The sequence below is a fragment of the Phaethon aethereus genome (assembly GCF_964289735.1).
Source record: "Phaethon aethereus genome assembly, chromosome: 1".
In the NCBI taxonomy this organism is placed as follows: domain Eukaryota; kingdom Metazoa; phylum Chordata; class Aves; order Phaethontiformes; family Phaethontidae; genus Phaethon; species Phaethon aethereus.
The window spans coordinates 136,299,268-136,326,236 of NC_138575.1; the positions used below are offsets into that span (position 1 = coordinate 136,299,268).

At 44.6% G+C, this 26,969-nt stretch overlaps 1 protein-coding gene across 1 annotated transcript; it reads left to right on the plus strand.

The window, feature by feature from the left end:
- Positions 1-262: 262 nt before the first annotated feature.
- ASB9 (ankyrin repeat and SOCS box containing 9) lies at positions 263-15,747 on the plus strand (the record flags this gene model as incomplete). Its single annotated transcript, XM_082014165.1, has 7 exons — positions 263-356; positions 7,530-7,609; positions 8,761-8,868; positions 9,784-9,934; positions 10,478-10,612; positions 12,013-12,204; positions 15,623-15,747. The coding sequence occupies 7 exons, from the start codon at positions 263-265 to the stop codon at positions 15,745-15,747; spliced, it is 885 nt and encodes a 294-aa protein (XP_081870291.1).
- Between the last annotated feature and the right edge of the window lie 11,222 nt (positions 15,748-26,969).

Genomic DNA, 26,969 nt, shown 5'->3' on the forward strand with positions numbered 1-26,969 from the left:
CTCTCGCTTCGCTGGATCGCTGGCTGCCTCCCAGGGCAGCCAGGGAGCTGTTTCGTTAAATCCCAACCCAGGTGCTCGAGTTTCTGCACAAAGTGCTGCCGGCACCACGTCCCAGCCTGCTGCAAGGTCTGTTCGGCTCCTGCGCGCAGCGTCTGCTTAATAAATTACTCCCACCGCTGGGGGCTCGCTGGGGACGATGGAATTTGAACTCTCAAGACCAACCGCAAAGTGAAAAAACAGAAATTGGACAGACGGGGCCGAGATGGATGATGAGGGAACAAACCAGAATGCCAGCAAATCGCAAGGAGCCGGAGGCCAGGCATCTGCAATGTCTCTACCAAACTCGCTGATGAGGGGTAAGTAACACTCCTGCCTGGCTGTGAGCTTTCGCCTCTGCCAGCAGCAGCATGGGGCAAGGTCAGGCTACGGCGGTGTGCAACTCCCCATATCCTGCTTCCAGGGCAGGTCAGCAGCCGGTGCCACACAACGTCCCCATGCCCACACACTTCAGAGAGGATTTTAATAAGCCATTCATACTTGATATTGAATTTTGGGGGTTTTTTTTGGTGTATCACAGAAAAGAGTGTCTGATTCTGCACTGCGGTTTGTACAAGCGGAAACAAATGCGGTACTTGAACCACAGTATGCTGAAAAAGAAGTTGCAATGTGGCATGTTTGACTTAGATTAGTGCCAGCTGGAAGCTCAGCACTGGCTCAGTTCCTCTTTTTCTTTTTCTTTTTCTTTTTCTTTTTCTTTTTCTTTTTCTTTTTCTTTTTCTTTTTCTTTTTCTTTTTCTTTTTCTTTTTCTTTTTCTTTTTCTTTTTCTTTTTCTTTTTCTTTTTCTTTTTCTTTTTCTTTTTCTTTTTCTTTTTCTTTTTCTTTTTCTTTTTCTTTTTCTTTTCCTTTTTCTTTTCCTTTTTCTTTTCCTTTTCCTTTTCCTTTTCCTTTTTCTTTTCCTTTTTCTTTTCCTTTTCCTTTTCCTTTTCCTTTTCCTTTTCCTTTTCCTTTTTCTTTTCCTTTTCCTTTTTCTTTTCCTTTTTCTTTTCCTTTTTCCCTTTATCCTTTATCCTTTTCCTTTTTCCTTCAGATGAGCAGACCCAAGTGTTGCTGCCCAGGTTGAGCCACCAGCCCTAGTGGTTTTTCTGCAATGGCCAGGTCGTTGTGGTCAGTTGTGACCAATAATGTTGTGGGGACCAGTGCACAGTTGTTCAGACACTCTGATCATTGCTCTGTTGTCTGGCCTGGAGCCATTGAAAAAATGACATGGCGACAAAAGACAAGTAATTTAACTTCACATAACCATTTAGCTAAAGGTGCTCCCTCTGGCTCTGTTTTCCAAGAAGCTACTCCTTCAGCTCATGGTGCGTGCAGAGGGAATGAGGTAAATTAAGATAACATGACTTTACACTGTCCTCACTCCTTTCCTGTGCTTTTCAGGACACTTCTATTCATACAAAATAGAAAGATAAGACCCTAAAACCACAATGCAAAGATGATCGGTATATCTGCTGTTGTAGCCTGCCTCTCCTCACGCGTGTCACGTATGCACATAGTGAGGCTGGGGTGGGGGGGAAGGGACAGCGACGTTATTAACGGTATGAACCAAACCAGGCCTACACTGGAGATGAACTCCGGCAAAATGGAGGCTGGAAGGAGGGGAGCCCACAGGCCACACCACTGCACACAGATCATTTGGTCCTTTGAGAATCAGAGTCTGGTCCATTTCGCTGTCTGCCGGCTCGTTAGCAGAGTCAACAAACTCTGCTGGCAACCTGTAGCAGGAATGTATTTGGCTCTGGCTACCTATATCACAAACTTTAGGAGAAAGCCGTAGAATATGAAAAATACCATTTGTAATTATGCTATATATATTGTGACATAGACATATGTGTATGCAAACATGTATATCTCTACCAAAAGGATTTCAAAGCCCCTTGCGAGCTGCGGCGTGTGTGACCACCGCAGAAGGAAACCAGCCCTGGGACGGGCACCGAGTGTGCAACACCCTCCACATGGTCAGAGGCTGGAAAAAGATACTTTCATCCAGCACCACAAAAACCAGTGCTCTTCTAGAAAGATCCTGTGAATGCTCCAGTGTCCACAGGGAGCAGTCAGGTTTTGTATGTTTGCGTGTTTCTTGCTATAAGATTCCCTCTGTATACACCACCTTGCCAGCTTGCACGTGCCCAGGTGATGGCAGTGCGATCAAATATGACCAGAGGTTTAATACAACCTCTGGGCTGGCTGGGATTTTCATCAGTGAAAGGGGAGCTAGGTGACCCAATGCCACTGGGAGCCAGTGGGTTTTGGGTGTCTAGATGCTGAAGCTGTTGAGGCCTGACTCAGCTTGGCTGTGGACTACAGTGTGGGTAAATTTCAAATTTGGGTAAACAGTCTCGTTCCTCTGTGAAAGAGCGGTTGTATATGTTTTTGGCAATCAGAAATCCTTGTTCCTGTGGCAGTACGTTCAGCGAACACATCTGTGCCGCTCACATACACAGGCCTTGCTCCTTCACGGGCAGCTCTGCTGGGCAATGTGTTTTGAGGACTTTCCCGAAAGTCACTGTTTCAGGATTTCAAAAGTCCATAGCCAGTTAGCACTGGCATTTGTTTAGACTTTAACCAAAAGCCTGTGTATGGTATAAATACTGATCATTTATATTACCGATGGCATGCCTCCTGTGCTGCGCAGAAAGGGGGAATGAGACCCCAACATCCGCTGCGGCCTCCTTCCCCGTCCAGGCATGACACACGAGCCCCAGCCTGGAGCAGGCCGAAAATGGAAACTTTGCGGTTTGCCGGAGGCTGATGCCCTGGGTGCAGGAACTGGGGAAATTCGCCTTCCCCTGCAGGGAGGCTGCCTCCCTGGCGCTGCGTCGGGGTGGAGGTGTTTGCTGCAGATGGAGCTCGGACAGGAGAAATGGCAGCCTGGGGCCGTGCTGCTCATGGCAGCAGATTTGGAAGTATGCCGTGGCAATTAGTCATCAGACAGGCCTTTAAACCCCACCTTCCCAACGCATCCAAGGCTGGTGTGAAGCTGTCATAGGCCTCCGCTTCCTTTTAGGATAAAAGCCTCGGTTCCTCTCCGTGCAGGATTCCCGGCTGGATTACAACGTGTTGGCGCATACCTCTTTTTATTTTCCACTGACATTTATTTTTGACGATTATGTAGTCAATCCTTCAATTTGTTGTTAAGACCTGGCAAAATTGCAAGCTAATGGCCCGTCCATAGATGACTATGGTCTGGTCTGGCTCTTTTTTAGAGTCTCAGTGGAAACTTACCTTTTCTCAAGCAAGCACCGAATGGATAAATTCTGCACATGGATGTGATGGCATGACCTGCTCCTTGCAGGGAGGTCAGACTAGGTGACCTTTAAAGGTCCCTTCCAACCCAAACTATTCTATGTTTCTATGATGCTATGGCTGTGCACCTCCCTCTTTGTCACCAGAATGCTGACATGATGATATAACAACTTGGTAGTTTGCACAAAACTCCGCCTGTCTTTGTGTGGCCAAAAAAAGATCAAGCTGCAGCTCAGAAAACTTGTTACTCAATCTAGATTTTTAGAATTATTATAAACATGCTTCCCTTGCAACTCATGCAGATCATACAATGGCATTGGTTTCTAAATGGAAAAATCAAAAGCTTTTTATAGAGCCTGGATACACAAGCAATGGTAACTCAGGCAGGATCAACAGGAACAACAGCATGGTCAGATAAGGAGCATTTGGCACACATCACTTAAAGCAAAGCTATTTTAGTCAATTAATAATACAGTACTTTAATAATTGTAGCACAGTTTGGCTATCCTTATGAGACCAGGACCACAGCTTCTAGAAATGGCTGTCCTTCTGCTAAAACCGAAGTATGTGAACTTACTGGAACTACATGTTCGTTGTGGGACATGGCCCATGCAACATAGAAGGAGGCAGGCAGAGCTCAAATGATGCCAATAACGAAGAATACAATTTTCTTTAATTGACGTACATTACCCAGATTTCCTGAGTTCATTCCCCTCTTCTTTTCATATACTCAGTACTGCACATAAAGCTGTACTGGGGTTACATCTCTTCCATCCTTTGGCCTTCTAATTTTGCAGCTTCTCCCAAATATGAATCACATCTGAGTTGAAGAATCTTCCTGTGCCTGTGAAGCTTGAGTTGCTTCTCAGTTTCTCATTTTTTTCCCTTTGACATTCATAGTGTAAGTAATACAAGATTGGAAAATATCACTTGACTCATGGAGTCTCATCTTCTTACATATTTCAATACTGCTAAATAAAAGATATTGGTACAATTTCTGTCTTTGAGATCAAATGGTGCAGACTGACTTGCCTTCACATCTTCACCTGCTTAAAGCTAATGATTCCTGGCTTTCTTTACTTGGCAGTGCAGATTTACTCACACAGTCTACACAGTCTCTGGCAGTGTCTTATAGTCACAGGCAGCAGTGGAATAAAAGGCACGTCTTGTGATGTGTATGTGACTACTACCAATTTGACCAGCTGCTTGTTACGGACACCCATATTTTTGGTATCCAAGATGGGAAACACTAAAATTCACCCTAGTTTAGTCCTTCAGTGAGACATTGCTCAGAGACAGTAACATGCAATATGTATACATTTGCAAAAGTGTACTGTGCAGATCCGCATTGTGACGGACATCAAGTGGCTCAAAAATGGTGTATTGTAGTAATAGAAATACCCTTTTGCCTATATGAACAACTCTAGACAAATCTAATGCACAGTCACATGCCTACCTAACATATCTATGCAGGCAAAGATCTTCTGTGTATGATAGACAACACATTTCAGATACCACCATCTTCAGGTCACGATTCACTCAGTGCAGAATTTTTCAATCACAAAACCACTGTAAGTCTTGCTATACTAGGTCTTATTTTCTTTAAATTTGGTTTCTTTTACTGAGCGTGCTTGAAGATGAGAGAGCAGTAGCCCAACAGGTTGGGAGATGGCTGACACAATTCGTTATCACCCCATTCCAGCACACTCTGGCATAGCCAGAAGGGGCAGGACATGGACTGTGAGGGGTTCAGCTCTCCCGTTCACGTTCATACCTGAGACAAGATCTGCGGATCTTGCACAAGTACTGACATCATCAGCTAACCTGTAAAAATTATTGTAAAGGATTATGGTGGCTTCTTAGGTTTTGTTGCTGAAGGAGGACTTTTCACTGTTAAGCATCCTATTCCATGGATGTGATCCCTGAAAACCTCAGCAACTCATCCTGTTGGTCATTGGGGTTTTTTCTGTAGTCTGTGGAAGAAGAGTGGGATGTCTCCAGAGAGTAGCAAAATGTGTTTCCAAACGAAACTTGGTGAAATGCTCTCTGGAAAGGCTTCTCTTTCTTCCCAGGGGGAACCTGGGCCATTGACGTAGAGCAGACACTGGCTTTTGAAGCAATGAATACTGAAGGAGGTAAATGTCTCCCAGAGGGATTATTGCTGTCAGCTAGCTCTGAGCCATAAAATCTGTAATACTGAAGATCCCCTTCTATTAATCATAGAATCATAGAATAGTTTGGGTTGTAAGGGACCTTTAAAGGCCATCTAGTCCAACACCCCTGCAATGAGCAGGGCCATCTGCAACTAAATCAGGTAGCTCAGAGCCCCATTCAACCTGACCTTCAATGTTGTCAGGGATGGGGCATCTACCACCTCTCTGGGCAACCTGAGCCAGTGTTTCAGCACCCACACTGTGAAAATTTTCTTCCTTAGACCTACTCTAAATCTACCCTCTTTTAGTTTAAAATCATTACCTCTTGTCCTACAAGGCCTTGCTAAAAAGTCTGTCCCCATCTTTCTTAGAAGACCCCTTTAAGTACTGGAAGTCTTCCATAAAGTCTCCCCAGAGCCTTTTCTTCTCCAGACTGAACAACCCCAACTCTCTCAGCTTTTCCTCACAGGAGAGGTGTTCCTCTGATCCTCTGATCATTTTTGTGGCTCTCCTCTGGATCCGCTCCAACAGGTCCCTGTTTTTGTTGTGCTGAGAGCTCCAGAGCTGGGTGCAGTACTCCCAGGGAGGTCTCACCAAAGCCAAGTAGAGAGGCAGAATCCCCTCCCTCGACCTGCTGGCCACGCTGCTTTTGATGCAGCCCAGGATATGTTTGGCTTTCTGGACTGTGAGCGCACATTGCCCGCTCATGTCCAACTTTTCATCCACCAGTACCTCCAAGTCCTTTTCAGCAGGGCTGCTCTCATGCCTACATTCCCCAGCCTGTACTGATACTGGGGCTTGCCCTGACCCAAGTGGACCCCTCACTTGGTCCTAGTGTTTGTATGGTCCTCAGCACTAAACTAGTTTGTTTAACTATATTATAATAAAGAACAAATACAGCAACTAGATAAGTGAAACGTAGAAGTATTTCCTCAGACCTTTATGTTTTGCAGCCTGATTGAGGAAATGTATGCATGTCTTGTAAAATGCATCAAATAATGCTCATGCCTAGCAAAAAGATCATTCAGAAAAGCAATTTACATGACTTGACAGGTTTGGTACCAAATTTAACCCTAAGGATTCCCTCCCATGCCTTCTTGATCCAGCCAGAGCTATGCTGACTCATTTCCAGCAATTATTTTTGTCATGTGGTACTTTTCTGAACATCAAGCTTTATATACCAAGATTACTTGGGAACACTAGTTAAAATTTGGTTTCTGACCGACTTCAGGGTGACCTGAAGTCAATCTTTCACATAAGACCTTAGAAGAACAAATATGAACCTGTTTGCTTTATATGAACACTTAAAAGTATCAGTGCATTTATCACAGTAGTAGGAACAGTTTCTCTATGACCTACTTCACCACTCACAGGCTGGGCCTGTGACCTCGCTGCCGTGCAGGGTGTATCCCGGTCCCGTCCCCTCAGCTGTTCTTACAAACTGAGGCTTTGAGCCTCCCTTCCTTTGAGCTTCCTTTGAGCTTCCTTCCATATGTGCTGTACCTCACTTTGTGGTTTCAACAACGCAGAGAATACAGCTATTATTTAAAATGCACCGCTGCACAGGCTAACACCAAGCACTGAAAACCGAGAGGCAAAATCAACAGATAACACAACTTATCTCCTTGTACTTTGGTACCTTCCCTCATTAGGTATTGTTGACTCTAGCCCATCTCTGAGCAGGGGCAAATGACTGAGCAGACGTACCCTCTTCACAACATAGTCCTTCTGAGCTAACTGGTAAACTGTAATGAGCTTGTGAAAACAAAAGCACTGGAAATAATTCAAAGTGAGGGACACGCTCAGTCAGAGCAAGGTGATATTCTGCAAATCCCTCTCCCACCTTCTGAAGGGGAGCGCAGCTGCTCAGTGCCAACGCGGGATGAGTTAAAAGCACGCCCAGAGAGAAGCCGTCCTCTTGTCTCACTCGCTCCCAGCAGCTGCTCTAAGGAAGCCTGGCAGCTCATGTAATAAATTAGAGAGGTTTACTGGGGTCACACAGTTGAAGCAAAAAACACTGTGACACAGCCCATGGAGTTGTTAGCTTTTTTCCCGTCTTTCTCTTTATACAGACTTTGTTTCAGACTGGTCTCCTTTACACGATGCCTCTGTCCATGGGCGTCTGCTTACTCTGAAGAAACTCATCAAACAGGTACACCTCTGCTGGGTTGATATGATCTCTGCTGGGTTTGTTCAGTTGTTGAATGCAGTCTATGCTTTACTGTGAAACCTCCAGGGCGAGAAAATCATGTTGACCACAATGGAGTGAAATCTGCATGTAACAGATAATTTTTTTTTTTCTACAAATATTTCCTTGCCTAGCACAACCTCTGTGCATTAAGCTGATGAGGTATCAAAATATCCTGGGTTGTACTTTAATTCTGGTACAGGTAATGGCACCCGGTCTCTGGGATCTCTGGATGGCTGGAGGATTCCTTCTGCAGCTCCTGAGAGAAGCGTTTGGTGCCCGGGTGGGAGGTAGCTCTGGACTCAGGCAAGGCTCCAGTTGAGGTTTCAATTCATCCACCCACACATCTATTTCTGAAGTGCCTGGGGGTATCCAGGGGCCCTGCTCCCATTGAAGAAGGGCACAGCTAGGGAGAAGTGATTTCTGAACCTCACTGCTCTGTTTCTTCAAAATTCTTGGATTTAGCCTACAGAGGAGTTGACGGAAAGGGAAGTGGTGTTGGAAAGTTGGAGACTCTTCCAACTTAACTTTCTGGAGCACTAAAACTAGAAACAAACGATCCTGTAGAATCAAACCAACGGTTTCCAATGCAGGGGCTAGTTTTCCTTCAGAGAGTGCCATGCTCTGACCAAAGACCAGCAAACACCTCAAAAGCATTTCAAGTTTCAATCTAAACAACTGCAGACTCAGCAGGCAGGAGGTCAGAATATTTGAGCAATGATGTAAAAAGGCGGCAGTCACAACCCTGCCAAGAACTCTAATAGCAATTTTTAACCTTTTTTTTTTTTTTTATTTTAGAGTTTGTTACTCATGGTGTAGTAGAAATAAAGTTACGCTGAGTTCCTAAAAGGGTGTTTGTATTGTCCCATCAGACAGTCCGCTGCCTACAGCTTTCTGCCCCCATCAGCATGACCTCTGCTACGCTGTGCCAGTACTCCCTCCAGCCAGAGCATCACAGCCTCTTTCCTTACCCGTTGAGATGAGCACGTCCAGGCAGTTGAGGAAGGTGTCATTACATAAAGCTTTAGGGATCATAATAGAAAGGGTTGTGGGGTTTTTCTTCGTATGGGGGTTTTGGTAGTTGGTTGTAATGGTATTTTCTATTAATCCATCAGGGGAGTGATGTGAATCTTGTTACAGCAGACCAGGTTTCTCCTCTGCATGAAGCTTGCCTAGGGGGTCATGCTGCGTGTGCCAGTGTCCTATTAAAACATGGTGCTCAGGTGAGTGCATGACGGACAGACCGTTGTCTTCAATGTTAGCATGTTGTATTGTCACATTTTAATGCTAGGTGATGTACTATTTCACAACAGTGTATCACTGTGACATACACTCTGTACTTAGCTCTGCTTAAAGTATACGTGTTATAAAATGTACTACTTAATAAAGCAATCCAAAAAGCACAGATATAAACAACAGTTATTACTGTTCTTCAGAAGAATGAAGGTGCAATGTTCTCATCATTTACTGAAAGAATAAAGGGAAGTTTCTCTTGCAAAGGATTTATAATCCTGCAATAGTTAAGGGTGCATTTTATTTTCTGCACACACTAGCCCCGTTGGTGTCAATATGCAGTCTTAAATAGAGGTGTAGGACTATTAGGATCAAATGACCATAAAATGGGGAGAAAATGGAAACAATGCACAAGTACGATGGTGAAATGGGCATGCCTCATGGCCTCTACTTTTTGAGCTAATGTAAAAATTATAGTGAATAAGAAAATTAACTCATTATACACATATTACCTTTCAGTTTAAATTTTCTCAAAAAAAGGTGTGGGCTGCACATAGACTATTTCAGGTCAGAACAATGGACAGGTGTGTTTCAGCTGAAATGATAGCTGAGAAATGGGCACACATTTAACACAGTAAGTTGGTAACTCATGAGAGACCCTGGAGCGACACTGATTAAACATTCATTTGCAGGAGGAGAGACTTAGGGGCAATTAAAAAAATTTTTTTTTAAATTATGTTTTTTATAAGAACTTGTAATCCTCAGAAGCAGTAGGCAGTTTTTGCAAGGAATTAAATGTAAAGTATTGAGAACCAAATTTTCTGTTGAGAAACTAGATAATTTTAATCTGTTTTGAAATACTGAGAAGACAAGCAAAAAGCCTAATTGTGTTTTCTTTCCCCCAGGTGAATGGAGTTACTGTCGACTGGCACACTCCATTGTTCAGTGCGTGTGTCAGTGGCAGTGTGGCTTGCTTGAATTTATTGCTGCAGCATGGAGCCAGCCTACAACTGCCCTGTGACTTGGCATCCCCCATCCATGAAGCTGCTAAGAGAGGTAACCCTATGGGCATCAGCATCCCTTTCCATGTTCCTAGCAACATGTTGAAGTGGAAAAGAGAGATAAAGAAGATAATTTTCTTGATCTGGGCCATGTGAAATACTTCCTAGTTGGCCTCATCACAAGTGGTGCAGTTCCTCCCACCGCTGGTGCTCACCAAGGGCAGCTTGGTTAGGCTCTTGGGGCCTCTGAGTTCATGTGGTGAAACCTGGAAGGGGTTGCATTGTCCAAGGTAGTTGCCTGCAATGGAGTCATCTGGCTATCTTCAAAAGCAGTGGAGAGAAACACAGTGTGATTCGTCTCATCTTCGATAGACATCTGAAATGAGTCAGATAAAATGTGAGGACTTTAACCAGTTTTGTTAACCATGGCTTTGCAGCTCCTATTTTCCAGGTTGGAAACACTGGAAAAGATGGAAGTATTACACCACCACCTCTTGACAAAACGTTGAATCTTTGCTAAATTACACCACTGAAATAGAGAATTTTCTGAAAAAATGTCTGACCTCTGTGAGTTGACTTTTACTTTATCCCTTTTAAGGTCATGTGCAATGTGTTGAATTCCTTGCATCCCATGGGGTAAATATAGATCACAACATCAAGCATCTGGGTACTCCGCTTTATGTAGCTTGTGAGAACCAGCAAGTGAACTGTGCCAAGAAGCTGCTTGAGTCAGGTAAAAAGAAAAATAAAGGATGGTGTACTTTTGTTTCTTGCAACGTCTATCTTTGGATTCTCTTTGCATCAGAGAATCAGGGGAGCTCCTGTTCTGAGACCTGGAGGTGTTTCGCTCTTAATAGCAGCCCTGTGTTAAATGAGGGAGCAGGGTAACCAGGATCTTAACCCAGGAATCCAGCTTTACAGCTCCCAACAAAAGCACAGAATCACAGAATCATTAAGGTTGGAAAAGAACTTTAAGATCAAAATGATGGGTTATCCTCAATTTCACATGGCCAGTGGTGCCTGGAACAAGCACCATCCTTTCCAGGGCCTGTGTGTGTGATGCTGCAGTTATTTGAAATGGGCAGGAAAAAATTTCCTTTTTTTCTTTTCCTCCCTCTTTACCCAAAACAATTGACTCAATCAAATTTACATAGTATTTCTGCAAGCATATTTTAATTCCCACTGAGTTCATAAAAAGTTTGAAACATTTCCAACACAGGAAAACATCCAACACTATATACTTTGCATCAAACCAACCTTGCTGTAAGTGTAAGCACTTGGATAATTAAACAAGGCCATTTCTTGTTATCTGCAATAGTGCATCTCTTCTAACCAAAGGGGACTTATCACCTAAAACAGCCACATAGCTAGTACAAAAACGATGGGCCAACAAAGCTGCTTTGAAAAAAAACAGGCAAATGTCATGTAGGTCACCTTATGCACTATTTAGCACAGTGATCCCTTTTTGGAAGAAGTCAAATACTAATTAATCTAAATATGAAATGTTTGGTTATTATTTTCTGTTTTCTGCAATTTTTGTTTTTTTACTGCCTTCTATACATGAGAATATGTACAATAAAAACATTATGAATAGTTTTTACTTAGTTCTGCAACTCACTCTTCTTAGGGTGTTTTAGGAGCCACTAATGGGGGAACAGTCATCAGGGGCGCTTGCTTATATCCTCCTCTACCAAGGGCCTCTGGAACTTTTCCATCCTCACATTTTTTCCCCAACAAATATTTTGGCGTTTGGAAATCCCTCTGACTTAAGCCTCTGGTACAGAGCAGGTTGAAACCCTGCATGCATTTTAAAGGAATGGGGCATTGGGATGGGGAGGAAAGGGGGGCTGTAGGTGGAACTACATTTTTCTCCTGCTTCAAGATATCCATGGGCTGGGCTGTGGATGAAGGACTTCATGCGCCATTCCTCTGGGTTCATGTTCTTAGTCACAAGCCCACTCGCACCTCAACCAGTGCATGTGCAATTTGTGGTACCAAGCCCCAGCCTAAGGGAATCCACCACTGGGTGGAGGCTACAGCATTTACAGATTATTCAGAGAAATAGCAGCTAGTGCAGGAAATAGAAATAGGCTACTGTGTAGTCATTATTCTTTGTCATCTCTTGGTGATCAGGAGCAAATGTGAACAGCGGCAAGGGCCTGGACTCCCCTCTGCACGCGGCCGCCAGGAGTTGCAGTGTGGAGCTGGTGACACTGCTGATTGACTTTGGAGCAGACATTTGGGTGAAGAATGCTGAAAGCAAGAGGCCAATGGAGCTGGTCCCACCCAGCAGCCCCGTGGGCCGACTCTTCCTGCAGAAAGAAGGTGCCCCTTAGCACTTGTTTTATTTGTTCAGTTGGGATTTGCTAGGGAAAAGCCACACAAACTGCTGCAAAAGGCTATGCTATTTCATGCTACAAGTGCTACAAAACTGAGGAAAACTAAGCTTACCTCCTGACATACGGACACTAAGTTTTATAGTGTCAGAATATAGAGACACACTAATAGAGATAATGTAGCAACAATAACCCACTTTTCAACCTCCAGGTTGTGGATCTACTGCATCAGGGAGCAATGGTATGGAGATTGCAATAGAATGCAAAGTAGAGTTTAGGGTGAAAAAACAAGAAAAACGGTCCTTAGAAATTAATGTTGGCTTTTCCTGATTACCTAAAGCACTGAGGTCAGTGGAAGTCTCTCAGTTCCCTTGTTTCTGAGACAGGAGTAGACCCAGGAGTGTTACCTGGAGTGTGCTGACAAATGCAGGCAGAAAATGACCTCTGATGGGAGTTGAGACTAGCTGGTGAGTGCTAGGACTGCGATCTCTGGTTATACAGTGTGCTGACGGTCAGGTGGATGCCAGATACTGCTCTCAGCATAAATGCAAAATTGCAACCGTAAAATTTTCAATGCAAGTGATACTGAAAAAACAAAAAGTATATTGAAAGACTCTTTTTCTAGTTCTTTGCCTTTTACTTTTATTGTTGGGCCAAGTTCTTACGTAGATACAAAAGTATCTTTAAAATTAAAGACTCTATATTAGTTTTTTTGTGGAGATTAAGTAAAATTACACAAGAATGATATAATGAATACATATATAAACACACATATTTATAAAATAGGCTTTTTTAAAATGCCAACATTATGTGCTGAATAATGCAGCAGTATCAAACTGGAGGCTTAACTTTAGGAAGCACTTATTTTGTACCTGTAAATGAAATAGTTCCGGGTCCATTTTATTTTATTGATTATGAATACTTGAATGAATTATGGAGAGAAATCTTACCTATCAATCTTCAGGTAAATTAGAATAAGGTCTCTCATGTTGGTGTACTTGTGTTCTTCTTTAGATGTTCTCATTCAGTCAGTAAACTATACACATTACTAAATAATCTGGATTTTCATTATTTTAAACAAGTTGCTGGCAATGTGGTCCATGACACTTATTATTCCAGTTACATGTTGATGTGATTGTTGTCATGAACAGATTTATACCAAGGTAAAACTGGAATAATAGTGATGAATCATGCCCTGCTTGAAATAGTAATACAAAAATAATAGCGTGAAAGCAACTTGTTATGTATGAGCAACAGATATTTGGTTTCCCAGCCTAATCTGTGGTGCACAGAGGGATGATCTTTTCAAGCTCCAATCCCTGCTGTGTTAGACTCCTGACTCCTGTAGCAATGTGTGTGTCCTGTTTATTTGAGATAAAAAACCACTTCAGGCACACCCTGCGGAGCCGGCCCAGGAAGCGTTGCTCAGGCTGAGCTGACGGTGCAGGCAGTAAGGAAATTTTCTAAGTGAAATTCAGCAACTGAAATCAGAAATGGTAAGTGCCAGAAGGGCAATATGTGGCTGAACAGTGTTTGCCCCATGTTCTCCAACATGCCCTTCTCCAAGTCGGGTCATGCCTGATGGGCTGCTGGTGTCTAGCTTCGTTGGATGGCTGAATGGTTGCAACACGGGAGAGTGGTGCAAACATTATCCCTCTGGTTTCGTGCCGAAATTTGGCAACGTGCTGGAGGGATCAGTGTCACCCCACCAGCCCCATGGCACATCAGCACCAGCATGGCCGAGCTGCTGCTCTCTTGCCCCACATGCGGCTCCTCTCCCTACATGCCGCATGCGCTGGGGGGCAGCAGCCCCACACCCATGGCCAGGGCAGGCTGGAGGGAGCGTGTTTTTGCACCAGAGATGAGTGGGTGAGTGTGCCGACCCAGAGTCGCCCCAGGACCAGCCCAGAGCAGGTATACTATGTGTGGTGGTATACCTTCCCAGCACTTCACCATGCTGCTGGCCCACTGCATACCCTGCTTGTGATGCAGGGAGGGTCCTATGTGTGGGTGGGAGAAGTAGCTGATGATCCAGAAATGCACTGTGTTTTTGAAGAGTATGCTTGCCCTTGCTAAGTATTTTCAGCATAGTGACACTGCTTGTGTTTTGATAAAGTCTTTCTTTTAGTCTTTCTTTAGTCTTTCTTTTTCTTTTGTTAATGGAAGCTTTTTTAAATGAGATGTTTGCAGACAGGGCATTTATCTGTGGAATCAGAGTGACCAAACACACATGCAGTGTGACACGGCAATAGCCGGTCTCACTTGCCTCATATTGGCTTGCCTTGTTGTCTTGTACACAAGACAACAGGCACATCTGTTGACCCCTAGCAGGAAGGCACAGCCTTTTTAATAGTGCAACGGTCTTCACCCTTGCAGAGCTGATGGAAAAGCGGTGTCCTCCACAAGGGAGAACTCAAAAGCTGATAAAAGCTGCCACCTCACTGCGTGTTTTCAGCAGCCCCCATTTCCTTCCCACTGCACTGCACTGCACTCCTCCACCAGCACTAACGTTTCAGCTCTCCCGTGACCGCTATCTTACCCGCCCAGCAGGCAAGCGTGATGGGTAGCACTTTAACTGTCCCCTCCCAGATCACTTGCCTCCCTCTTGTTTTCTACAGTGTCTCTTTTTATGTCCTTCCCACTCCCAGCATCCAACCCCCAGGTCCGCGCCTGCTGCCCTTATCTTCCCTCCCACAGCCTGCCTGCAACCCTCCGTGCTTGTCACCCTTGCGTGCTGCACACTGGGGTGCAAAGGATATGTTGGGGAGCTGAACATTGACAGACACCAGAGTTAAAAGCATCATACTGGATCTACCTCTTTGTGAAAAGGATAAGCCCCCCAATTAAGCATATAATGCCATTATACTTAAATAATATTAAAAAAAGCATCACAGATTCTTCAGCAGGGCTTGTATTTATCAGCATGGGACAAGTTAATCTGGAAGGTTTAAATAAATGATTATGTAGTATTTCTTTTGCTATGTGTTTGTCACTATTATGAAAGATGTCTCAAGAAAGCAATGGGCTGCAAACTTGGATCTCACTGGGGGAGTCAGGTGGGGAGAGAACTTTGAAGAAAGCATTGGTCACCTCTTTTTCTCAGACAACACAAACCACTTCACCCTCGTGCAGCTTAAAAGGGAAAGACTGATGCTGCTAATGTTGATTGCGGCTGTGTAGTGACAGAGAATGACTAGGCTTGAACTGAGTCGCAGGTGGGCTGATGTCCTTTGGTGGGCACAGGTCTGGCTTTTCACTGCTGAGCAACCTGGGGTGGCTGCACACCCCCTGTGCAAGGTGGGTTGCAGGAATTGGGGGGGAGTGGTAATGCACAGCTGCCATTTCAGCTTTACAATTGTGGGGTGATAAAGCCATGTGTGTAACCTCTTCCCTGGCTCTTTCTCCAGGACCGCTTTCCTTGATGCAGTTGTGCCGCCTGTGCATCAGGAGGTGCTTTGGACACAAGCAGCATCAAAAAATAACCGGACTTCTCCTCCCGGACGAACTGAAACATTTCCTTCTCCATGTTTAAGCCTTTCATGTTCAAAACGGTGCCTTTAATAACAGAGCAAGGTTGGTTGAGGAAAGACTCTTCTCATCAGTAGCATTGCCAATGCTGCAATGTTAATTTATGATAGTTGCTGGTCCCTGGTAAAGCCCTGGGTCCACGAAACACAGGACTCACCAACTTGCTCAAGTCCCCACTGCCACCACCCCTGGCAAATCCATCATTTGGAAAGGAACAATTCTGCATGGCTGCATGCTGAAGCTTGGAAACGTGACTATATCTAGGAGACCCCTAGAAAGTGCAGAAAATGAGCACGGCATTTTAAAATAGATCTCTTGACTCTCTGTGTCCTGGCACAGTTGCAGAGGGCTCGTGGTTGACAGCCCCTTACCAAGAAAACGCATCCCCCCGCCCAGCACTAACATAACATATATATTTAAGGATAGCTACACTTTCTCTGTAAGCAGCGCTCATGTGCCTGTCACCTGTGGGGGCTGTACCCACCCTGCTGTGGAGATAAGGAAAGGGAACCCGGCTGAACTTAGCTGCAAAGCAAGAGATGCCCTCTGGCAGGTGTTATTTATTTTCTAATCATACCATGCTGCGGATAGAGGAGCACCAACCAACAATCATCTGCGTTTAGGCCAGCATCTGAAACATGCGTTTCTGCCATGACAGCAAGTAGGTCACTGCTGATGGTACTCCCTACAGTGCAGTAATAGTGGGGGGAAAGTTTTTAATCATCCATTAAAATGACTTATACCTGATGCTTTGAGACGTAAGGGAGCCACACTTCAGAACTACACATTTTCTCCTTGTGGCATATTATTTTTCAAGGACACGGGCTAACAGGTTATCTGTTGCAGACACTGAGTGCTCCCCTTTTCTGCCTTGAAAATTAAGTGACATTTCCTAAGCATTCCTCAGCATGTATCAGAAAAACAACAGCTTCTATCCCCTTTCCCCACCTAAGAAAAGGGATCATCTTAAGAGTGAGAGAACTCTTTTTTTCTTGGAGAGGTGCTGCCTCATCTGTAGCATTTTCCATGGGAGCAGTAATAGTAACACCTCTAATGTGTGGTGCTGAAACAAACAACGAAAATAGTATAAATGAAAGTCCATTTCAAATTAAAAAGACAATGGATAATTTCTGTCCCCTGCTCGGTTGCTGGGCTGCTGTCTCAGCATATGTGTCTCTCAGACAAACATGACATAAGTGGTTCTTATTCCACCGAGGTCGTAAGAACAAACATTTCCTCCAGCTAAACTTCAACACTTGGGTGTTTTTCTTTCCCTCACAGAAAGATGTCCTGCTGCCACAAGCCAAAGTGTGGTTACGACCGCTCCACGCTCTCCTGGGCCCTCCCCTGGGAATATTGGCTGCCCGGTATGGGCAGCAGCGAGGTTGCCGAAGCTCAGGCTCCTCTGCCCGCCACCCCGTCCCCTCTCCAGCCCTGAACCAGGGCGCGTCTGCATCACTGGGCAGCGGCAGCGCACCCACCCCACAGGGCGTCTGCCGTGCCGCCCCTGCCTTGGAGGGGCAGGCCACGTACCTCCGCGCTTTTGGACATCCTTTTCTTTTTCACTTCGCTGTGGAGACTCCTGCAAGAGGGGGCTTGGTGCGCCAAAACTGTGACGACGTTGTTGGGGACAGCGATAAGATGTACAGAGTCTTCCTCTCATACGTGGAGAGACCAGCAGCCTTCAAATGCACAAACTTATTTTGACGTTTACTGGTGTGCCAGTGTGCACAGCGCAAGCCTCCTTTCGCATACGGGACGTTAAAGAGGGCGGATCAAACGTGACCTGGATGCTCGTATTCGATGCAAATTGCAATTCAAACCCTCGGCTGGACAAGATGACTGCCGGCTATAGGTGTCCCATATGATGGTTTGATTTTTTTGTGCTGGCTAAGCACAGCAAAAGTAATTCTGCTGGTTTTGTGGAACCCTACATTGTACCCTAACGGGACAAAGTGACAAACACAGTTAGGTGCCTTGTGATAGAGGTACTTAGAAATCTTTGCTGATCCGACCCAATTCATCACACATAATTTGAGCCATGTAAAAATTCACTGCCTGGTTTAAGACAACCTTCTATATTATTTCCCTCCTGCTGGGGAAGCAAAACAGACACTTGCCTTCATCAGCTGAATAAAAGCAGGCATCTTGGATGGGAAAGGTGGATCCTTCTAAAACCAGGATCTTGGTGAAGCTGAATCTGCAAGGAACAGGCAGGGAACAGGCAACAAACATATTGCTTAACTTTTGAAGATAAAGGGTGAAGAATCCCTGATTTGGTGACACATCTGAAAACTGAAGACCCGGCTTATTATATTTTAGATGATGAAGAACCATTTTTTAATGTACTAGTTTTATCATTTACCTTTAATCATCTTATTTTGTAACTTCAGCCAATGGGTTTATAAGAGTAATGCTAATACCAAATTGCTCTGAGAAGATGGTGAGAGTGTTGCTTCTAGATTTCTTTTCTTTAGGAAATTTCATAGTGGGGCTCTGTTTACTTAAATCCCTCTGATCAAGTGTAATTAAGATGAATCCTGTATGCTCAGCTGGTATCATCTCAGTATGTTTGCTTATTTATTTTAATATAAATTGTGATCAACACTGGCGAATTACAGCGTTATGCATCAACACTTATCCAGTTATAAACTGTGAAAGTTGTACAAGATGCAAACTGAATAAGCTCATTATAGGTGAGGTTTGGATCTTCTTCTATATTTGAAAACATTCCAAATATAATACAGGAATTGAAAGATTGTCAGGAATATATTTTATCAAATTCTTTGCTATTATTCTGTTAGAAGTTTAATAGTAGTCAAGCCACAACTGTATAGGATATTTGCTCAAAAATAAATGGTTTATATTATTTTTAAAATTTTCATTAATTTTTTAAATGATATCACTAATTTTGTGGATTGTCTGATACTATGGAGTTTTGGACTGAACTCTAACTGTTTGCAATCCTGCCTACAGGCGGGTAGTGTACGGGGTAATTCCTTCAAATAGACCTATAGTAGAGATAAGACTAAAATACAAATACAGTGCAAATCTGGCCTTTTGCTCATGTTTTAAGGTGGACTTGGACTCTTGCAATTCTTTTCCTATGCACTTGAAGGTTAGTGAAAAGGAGTTGGAGATTTCCCAAAGCAGGAAAAGATGTAAATTAAGGTCGTCACCGTCTTGAGCTTAGTTTGTTTGTTTTTTTTTTACTGATTTGCATCAGTTTGTTTCTCCTGTCAGCAAGTGGCACACGTACTTATCTGGGTGCCTTTGTGTGTGCCTACACAACAGGAACCCGTTACTAAAAGTGAGGGTGTGGAGATCCCTGTATGGTCAGAAATCCAAGAAGTATCTGCCGGCATCCAGCGGGTACACTGCGGGGCTGGAGAGACATGGGAGGGCAGCAATTCCCTCCTTGTTAGATCTGTCCCTGGGTGTCTCTGCCCAGAGAGACCAGCTGAAGGAGAGAGGGCAATGCCAGCAAATCGCTTTACAAGTTGTTTCTGCTGGATACAGAGCTTCTTATGAAAACTATGGAACTAAACAACCAACACCTCAACAAAAGAAGACAACAGATTTAAGCAAGAAAATTGTCTTTTGATTTGTTGAAAGATGTCTGACGTAACAGAACTTTGCAAAGTTGTTTCACACACAGAATCACACACACAGAATTACTAAGGTTGGAAAGGAACTTCAAGATCATCAAGTCCAACCATTAATCCAGCGCCACCATATCCCCTAAACCATGTCCTGAAGCGCCACATCCACATGTTTTTTGAACACTTCCAGAGATGGCAACTCCACCACCTCCCTGGGCAGCCTGTTCCAATGCTTGACCACCCTCTCGGTGAAGAAATTTTTCCTAATATCCAGCCTAAACCTCCCCTGGCACAACTTGAGGCCATTTCCTCTCATCCTATCACTATTTACTTGGGAGAAGAAACCAACACCCACGTCGCCACAACCCCCTGTCAGGGAGTTGTAGAGAGCAATAAGGTCTCCCCTCAGCCTCCTCTTCTCCAGACTGAACAACAGCAGTTCTCTCAGCCGTTCCTCAGAAGACTTGTGCTCCAGACCCCTCACCAGCTTCATTGCCCTTCTCTGGACACGCTCCAGCAACTCAACGTCCTTCTTGTAGTGAGGGGCCCAAAACTGAACACAGGATTCAAGGTGCGGCCTCACCAGTGCCGAGTACAGGGGCACGATCACTTCCCTACTCCTGCTGGCCACACGATTTCTGATACAGGCCAGGATGCTGTTGGCCTTCTTGGCCACCTGGGCACACTGCCGGCTCATATTCAGCCGGCTGTCAACCAGCACTCCCAGGTCCTTTTCTGCCGGGCAGCTCTCCAGCCACTCCTCCCCCAGCCTGTAGCATTGCATGGGGTTGTTGTGACCCAAGTGCAGGACCTGGCACTTGGCCTTATTAAACCTCATACAGTTGACCTCTGCCCATCAATCCAGCCTGTCCAGATCCCTCTGCAGAGCCCTCCTACCCTCCAGCAGATCGACACTCCCACTCAACTTGGTGTTGTCTGCAAACTTACTAAGGGAGCACTCATTCCCCTCATCCAGATCATTAATAAAGATATTGAACAAGACCGGCCCCAGAACCGATCCCTGGGGAACACCGCTTGTGACCGGCCACCAGCTGGATTTAACACCATCCACCACAACTCTCTGGGGTCGGCCATCCAGCCAGTTCTTTACCCAGTGGAGAGTACACCTGTCTAAGCCACGAGCCGCCAGTTTCTTCAGGAGAATGCTGTGGGAGATGCTGTCAAAGGCTTTACTAAAGTCCAGGTAGACAACATCCACAGCCTTTCCCTCATCCACTAGGCGGGTCACCTGGTCATAGAAGGAGATCAGGTTGGTCAAGCAGGACCTGCCTTTCATGAACCCATGCTGGCTGGGCCTCATCCCTTGGTTGTCCTGCACATGCCCTGTGAGCACCCTCAAGTCGAACCACTCCATGATCTTTCCCGGTACGGAGGTCAGGCTGACAGGCCTGTAGTTCCCAGGATCCTCCTTCCAGCCCTTCTCGTAGATGGGTGTCACATTGGCAAGCTTATAGCCATCCATTGCCGCATTTTGGCCCTCCCAGGACTCAGCTCTTCATTCTGCAGTTGTGTGCAAAGGTCCACAGCTGTCCTGCCCATTTCACACCATTACATTTTTTCTTTTAACTGGAAACCACAGACATCCATAGTAAGTGTAATATACAGCTTTGGAACGTACACAGAGAATGTCCTCTTGCCTCCCTACTGACATGAATTCATTTCAAGATGACTAAGAAGGAAATAAATTTTACTTTTAGCAAAATGGGACAAACCAGCTGCAAAATAACAGATTAGTGATGCTAGGAGAGAGAGAAGAAAATGTTTGTATCCCTTTCATGAGAAAAAGAGCTGCTTTAACTGCTACCACTGTATTTTTCACATCACAGAAAGAAAAGCTCTAGGCATTACAAAAGATAAAATTATTATTTCTGGAGCTAGAAAATAAATGAAACCAAGCCCAAACAGTTCAATCCAAATCAAGAAAATTGCTCATGTTTCTTGTAGGACCAGAGCAAAACACATGAAAAATATTACCCACCAGTTGGGCTATTGGGACATATTCTTTAGAGGTGATGGAAGCAAATTCAAATCCCCTCCTAGAATGAAATAGATTCAATCTCTGTCTGTGCTATCCCTGGCACTTTGGGGATATATCCTCCTAAATCTTGGTGAACCTAAGCTTCTCTCTCACCCAATTTATATGGCAAGACTGTTTAACTCGAACTCACTAATAGTTTCTCACTGATAGTGCTTCAGTATATAAGAGCATAAGACCAGGTGTTTGGATTAGGGTGTCCCTGGGCCAGGGAGTGGCAGCCCCAGGGGGCTGAAATGGGGTCCTGGGCCCTGGGGCTGACATGGGGCAGCAAGTGTTGGTGGTGACCTCAGGGGCTGGACCTCTGGGTAACCATGCAAACTCTCAGCATCCATGGCATCCTATAAAGAGGAGATCTATAGATCCACCATATATTTTGTGCATGGCTAATTCCCCCAATTTGTTCTGCAAGAGTTTCCAGCTAATTTTATCTGAGAAAAACAACAATTGTTTCTTACTCTGTCCTCGGTACTCCTTTGATAGTCCTGTCTCATCCTTCCCTCATAACCTCTTTTTTTCCCAGACCAAAGACTCACAGCCTCTTCAGCCACTCCTTGAACCGGTGAGCAAAATACTGTGATTCTATTTGTAAATAAAGTATCCCCACTCTCCCCCCCCCCCAAAAAAAGAACAAATGGCCAGAGCTATCTAATGCTTCCCAGCTGCTTTCCTTGTGAGTCCTGTAGTGTTTCTCAGATACTTCTCTGTTCCTGGCTCATATAACCAGCCAGCTTAACCCCCAAAAAACACCTAGTGAAAACACCCTCAGTTCAGTTCCTGAAAGGGTTCTGCACATGCTGTCTCCATTCAGTTACCTCATTCCATAAAAATGATCTTAATTGTTTTGCACGCTTATCCTGGAGGAAAGGGGGACTGCTATGTGCAAAAGTCCGGCAAAGGGCGTAGCACAGAGAGCTCTTCTTTTCCTGAGATATGGAAAAGGGATTGTGCCTGATCCCTGCCCACGGTCCGGCGTTTGTGTCTGCTCTTCCGTCTGCCTGGGCAGCTGAGCAGAGAGGTGGCCAGGCAGGGCATTTCTTTCCTATTAAGCGTGATCATTAAATCCCCCCGAGCCCCCGACTCCAACAAACCAGGACTGGAAGCCAGAACACTGAGAGACACGTGGGACAGGAGTAACTGAATACACTTCTGGCCCGGGAGGCTGAGGTAGGGATTTGCTGCCTTCCCACGGCCACAGCAGCTCCCCAGCGCTGGCCGCCGGCCGCCCCAGGCACAGGAGCCCTCCTGGGATGGCGAGGGGCAGAAAAGCGGCCGCCGTGGGGGCTATCGGCCCCGCTGCCTTTGCCCATCCCTCTGGACAGTGCTAGGTTTAGCCAGCAGATGGTATTGCTGGCACATGCCTCTGCAGGAAGGTTTGGCGAGAGGAATAATCGGGGAAAAAAACGGAGCTGGGAGAGTGGCAGTGCTGGGAGCGAACGCAGCCGCGGGCTCACACGGACCAGGGAATGGCCCGTCGTTGCCGCTTCTTTCCAAAAGCCACACGATTTTCTTTTTTTACTGTCCGACTATTGCCCAGCCTTTCAGCAGCGATTGTCCGAACGTGGGATTCAGCAGGAAGCGTACGACACTCAGGGCTTTCTCTTAATGGATGGATTAACTGTGCTTTATATTTACCTTCCTTTTACAGTGAAGACTAATATTTTTGCTGTTCATAGATGCTGTGAAGAAAGCACTGGAGAATTCTGGGAAAAAAGGAACGCAAACGTTCTCGCTGCGTCACTGATCGTCAATGACCTGGCAATTAGAGGTACCTGCAGCACTCCACTCTTAGAAAGGTCTGCTCGTTGGCTTGGTTTTATACCTAGCAGTTTGCTCAAGAGGTTTTCCCCCCAACATCCATTAACACTTGACAGAAAAAATATCGGTTCCGGAAAATGGAACATCCATGCCTACTGAATTTACATATAATTAAGGAATTAGACACTGAAAGCTGCCTCGCTGTTCAGAATGAGTACTTACTGGAGTATAATACCCTTCAAAACCCTTTCTCTCTTCTAAGGAAATAATTACTATTGCCGGCTTCCTAATTTCACAGGCTGGCTGTTACCGCTTTCTAGACAGCAGCTTGAGGCAAGAATCCTTCCTGTAATTTATTTTGGGTGAGAGTGCTGCTTGGAGCTCCTTGGAGCCTTCTCCTAAAAAGCATGCAGCACAGGAATTTACAAAATCATTTGGTGTCACAGCCAGGACTCATCACATCTGTGCTCCATGCTGTGCTCTGATTGCAGGGAAATGTCTTATTTCCATGTCCTCTCTACAATGTTTTGTTTATACCGCTTTCTACAGTCTACAGCCCAAGAGATGTATGTGTTGCATATGATGATCTAATTCAGCTTCATGTCTTAGAAGTAAATGCCTTCAGATACTGACTACACGTGGGCTAGGCCTTTTTAAAGTAATATATGGTGTGAATTATTATGGCAGACCTTCATTCATCCTTCTAGGTAAGGTAATTTAGTACAACGTACAAGTGACTGACTGAAGATGTGCATTTGCCTTGTGCAAACAGAGGCAGTTACTTTGACAGTGCTCTCGTTTCTCTGAATCTTCTACAGGAGTTGCCTAGAATATTGCAAATATCAGTGAGAAAAAAATGGGACAGGAACGGCACCACAAACTTTGTGTGCTTGTGGTACTTCTGTGCAGCACGTTGCAGCTGGCTGGCATATATAGGGTACACAGCTCCTTCACTAGTTTCTTCTGGCTCCACAAAAGCCACAAAGGAAAGGAGCTCTGCTTTGCTCTCCATCACCTGCATGCCTCTGGGCTCGCTCTATTAGACATCACCCTTGCAGCCTGAGTCCCTGCGAGATGGAGTGCTGTAACCAGCTGAGTGGAAACCACGCACCGGAGATCTAAGAGCTGGAGAGTTTCTGGTTCATTTGGTATGGGCCCCATGTTAAGTGATGCATATTTTAACACTAAGCTCCAGCTAAGGTCATCTTGAGGCTGCTGTTCCCTCAGCAGCACTGTATTTTGTGTGCTTGTTGGTACTACGGTGCATGCGGGCTGGGGTGAACAACCACGTTTCGTATCACACATCAGCCTTTGAAGCTACTTTGGCTGACAGTAAAAGCACAGTGGTTTAACTACCATTTCAGGCACCTCGGACTTCTATCAAAGTGCAGATATTCTAATATAACCAGGGGAAAAAAGAAGATTTCTTGGTGGAATTTTGTACAAATGATTTCTGTTCTCTTTTCTGATCACTTTAAACAATTTTCTCACTAAGATCTCATTCTTCCTTTCACTAATGCACTTATTGACTCACATCTATGGAAGCACCTTGCCTCCTGGCTCCTTTTGCTGGCTCATTATGTGTATTTATTGCTGCATTTCTCTGAAGCAATTTCATTAAATTCTGCTTTATGGTTATCGCAGAAATCTACTGCCGGTGTACAGTGCCCTTTCATGCTCATAGCGAGTGCAAGTTCATTTTGTCTCTTAGGTTTTATTAATCTCTTTCAATCATTTAAAAATGAAAAAAACAGGTAAGTTGCTGCAGGATTTTGCCTCTTTCCATTAACAGCAAAATAAACCTAATTTCCTGCAACTTTCTACTTTATAGCTCAAAGCTTTGGTGTGGATTACTTTTCTGAGAGCTATTATAATTGCCCACAGGCAGAACAAGTTCAGTAAAATATCAATCACTGAATCTCCAAAGAAACCTTCATTGGGGAAAAACTTGCAGCAATTGGTTTGCAGCATTCTGTGGTTACTTAAGAGGCATTTCTGTTCCCTTAGCCTCATGAAAGGTGACCATTAACATTAGCATTTTTTAAAATGCCGCAAGTGCAAGGCATGACTGTGAACACTGTTGAGGGATTTGGAACGAACTTTTGAGTGAGTCCAAAAGGCAGATTAAAAAAAAAAAAAAAAAGCTGAGAATTATACATTGGCTCAAAGGCACTTCTCTATCCAAATCCAGGCAAAAAAAACCCAAAAAACAAAAACCAAAAAACACCACCAAAAACAGACACCTGTAATTTTTGGTAACTATTGTTTGTACTCCAAACGACACACTCACACAACTTCTCTTGACATCCAGATCCTCAGAGCTATTCAGATATCATAGTACACAGATTTTTTTGGGACAGAGTATGAATGAGAGGTCCTATGGACTCACAGGCGGCCAGCCCTTAGTCCAGTGACACCTTCTCTGCCTTATGCAATCCTGTGGCATTTTCAAACACATTGCAGGAATTAGTTGCAAAGAAATCCCCAAATTCCTGTTACTCCATAGTGCAACGTGTACAAGCGTACCCTCCATCTCCCCAGTAGTTCCTGGATGCCTTACAGCCAGCTTCCGTGACTACAGGGTACGTCCTTCCTCTGACGTGCGGATGACCTGAGGACTTTGGTTCACGTATCTGCACTTGCCTGATTGCATTTCATCCATATGCAAACGCAGTACACGATGCAGCTGGAATTAAGGATTCCCCTCTGATGAGTGTTTCATAATTGCTAAAAAGAAGCCCGTGGTTGATTTGGCTTCACTGAGGCTGAACAGCATCCGGATGCCACAGCACACCCTGATTTCTGCTTCACCCATTGCCAACATCAGTGACCAGACTGGAGAACGCTTGTGCTTCCTTCAGGCCACTGTGAAGGTGGGTGTCTCTCCCGTAAGGAGGAAGGAAGATACAAAGCGGAGATAGTATTTACCTGAACGTCATGCACCAAAGAGCCAGAATGATGTTTCATGCACATTTGAAACAACAGTATGGTCAGATGGTCAGATTGTAGATGTTATTCTCAGCACAACCAAGAATGGATGTTGTTCACAGTCCTTACCTATCTAAAGGGTCCAAACTTTTTGTAAGCTTATTTATCCGGTAAGTGGGTGAGCAAGGAAAAGGTGCTAAGCTGTTGTTAAAGGAATAAGAACAATTTGGCTGGTTTGTTTCAGGAAATATTGGATGTCATGCTTCTCCTAGAGAAAAGAAGTGAAAACATGACAAAAAATATTGGTGGAGAAATGAAAAAAGAAAAAAACCCCTTTGTCCTACAGCTTTGTTGAGAAGGAAGGATGTCAAAGGGATAATAAGCACAGCGTAATGCATCCTCCTACCCTTCCATTGTTCCCTGTGTTTATAAAAAGAAGCCCTAGAGGCTTTGCTGGTCATTTTGGTTTTGCACAAAAGCTTTAGCTATTTCTCTAAAACACATATTTTTACTCAAGATATCTTTACTTCAAGACTGGGGTTTGAATTAATGCACTTGTGTAGTACAGTCAGCTGTGGTTGGAGAGTGCTCAAGTTACAGTTGCTGCAAAATCAAATTTCCCAATTGTTCAGCAAAAAATGGACACTGGCAGAACATAGCAGCATTACGTTTGAGACAAGGCTGGCTTCACCTGATCTCCAACTACAGTTCAGGACACTGACTTTGATGTTGAAAACCTTAGGTGTTAGGGCCTCAGATACAAAGTTCACTTGGCATGACTGTTTCCACTAACATCACTTCTTGGCCACCAAGAATGCTGTGATGCATGCTCCTGCAGAGCTGAAACCATGGGGCTTTGTCACACAAGCACATTACTGGGGC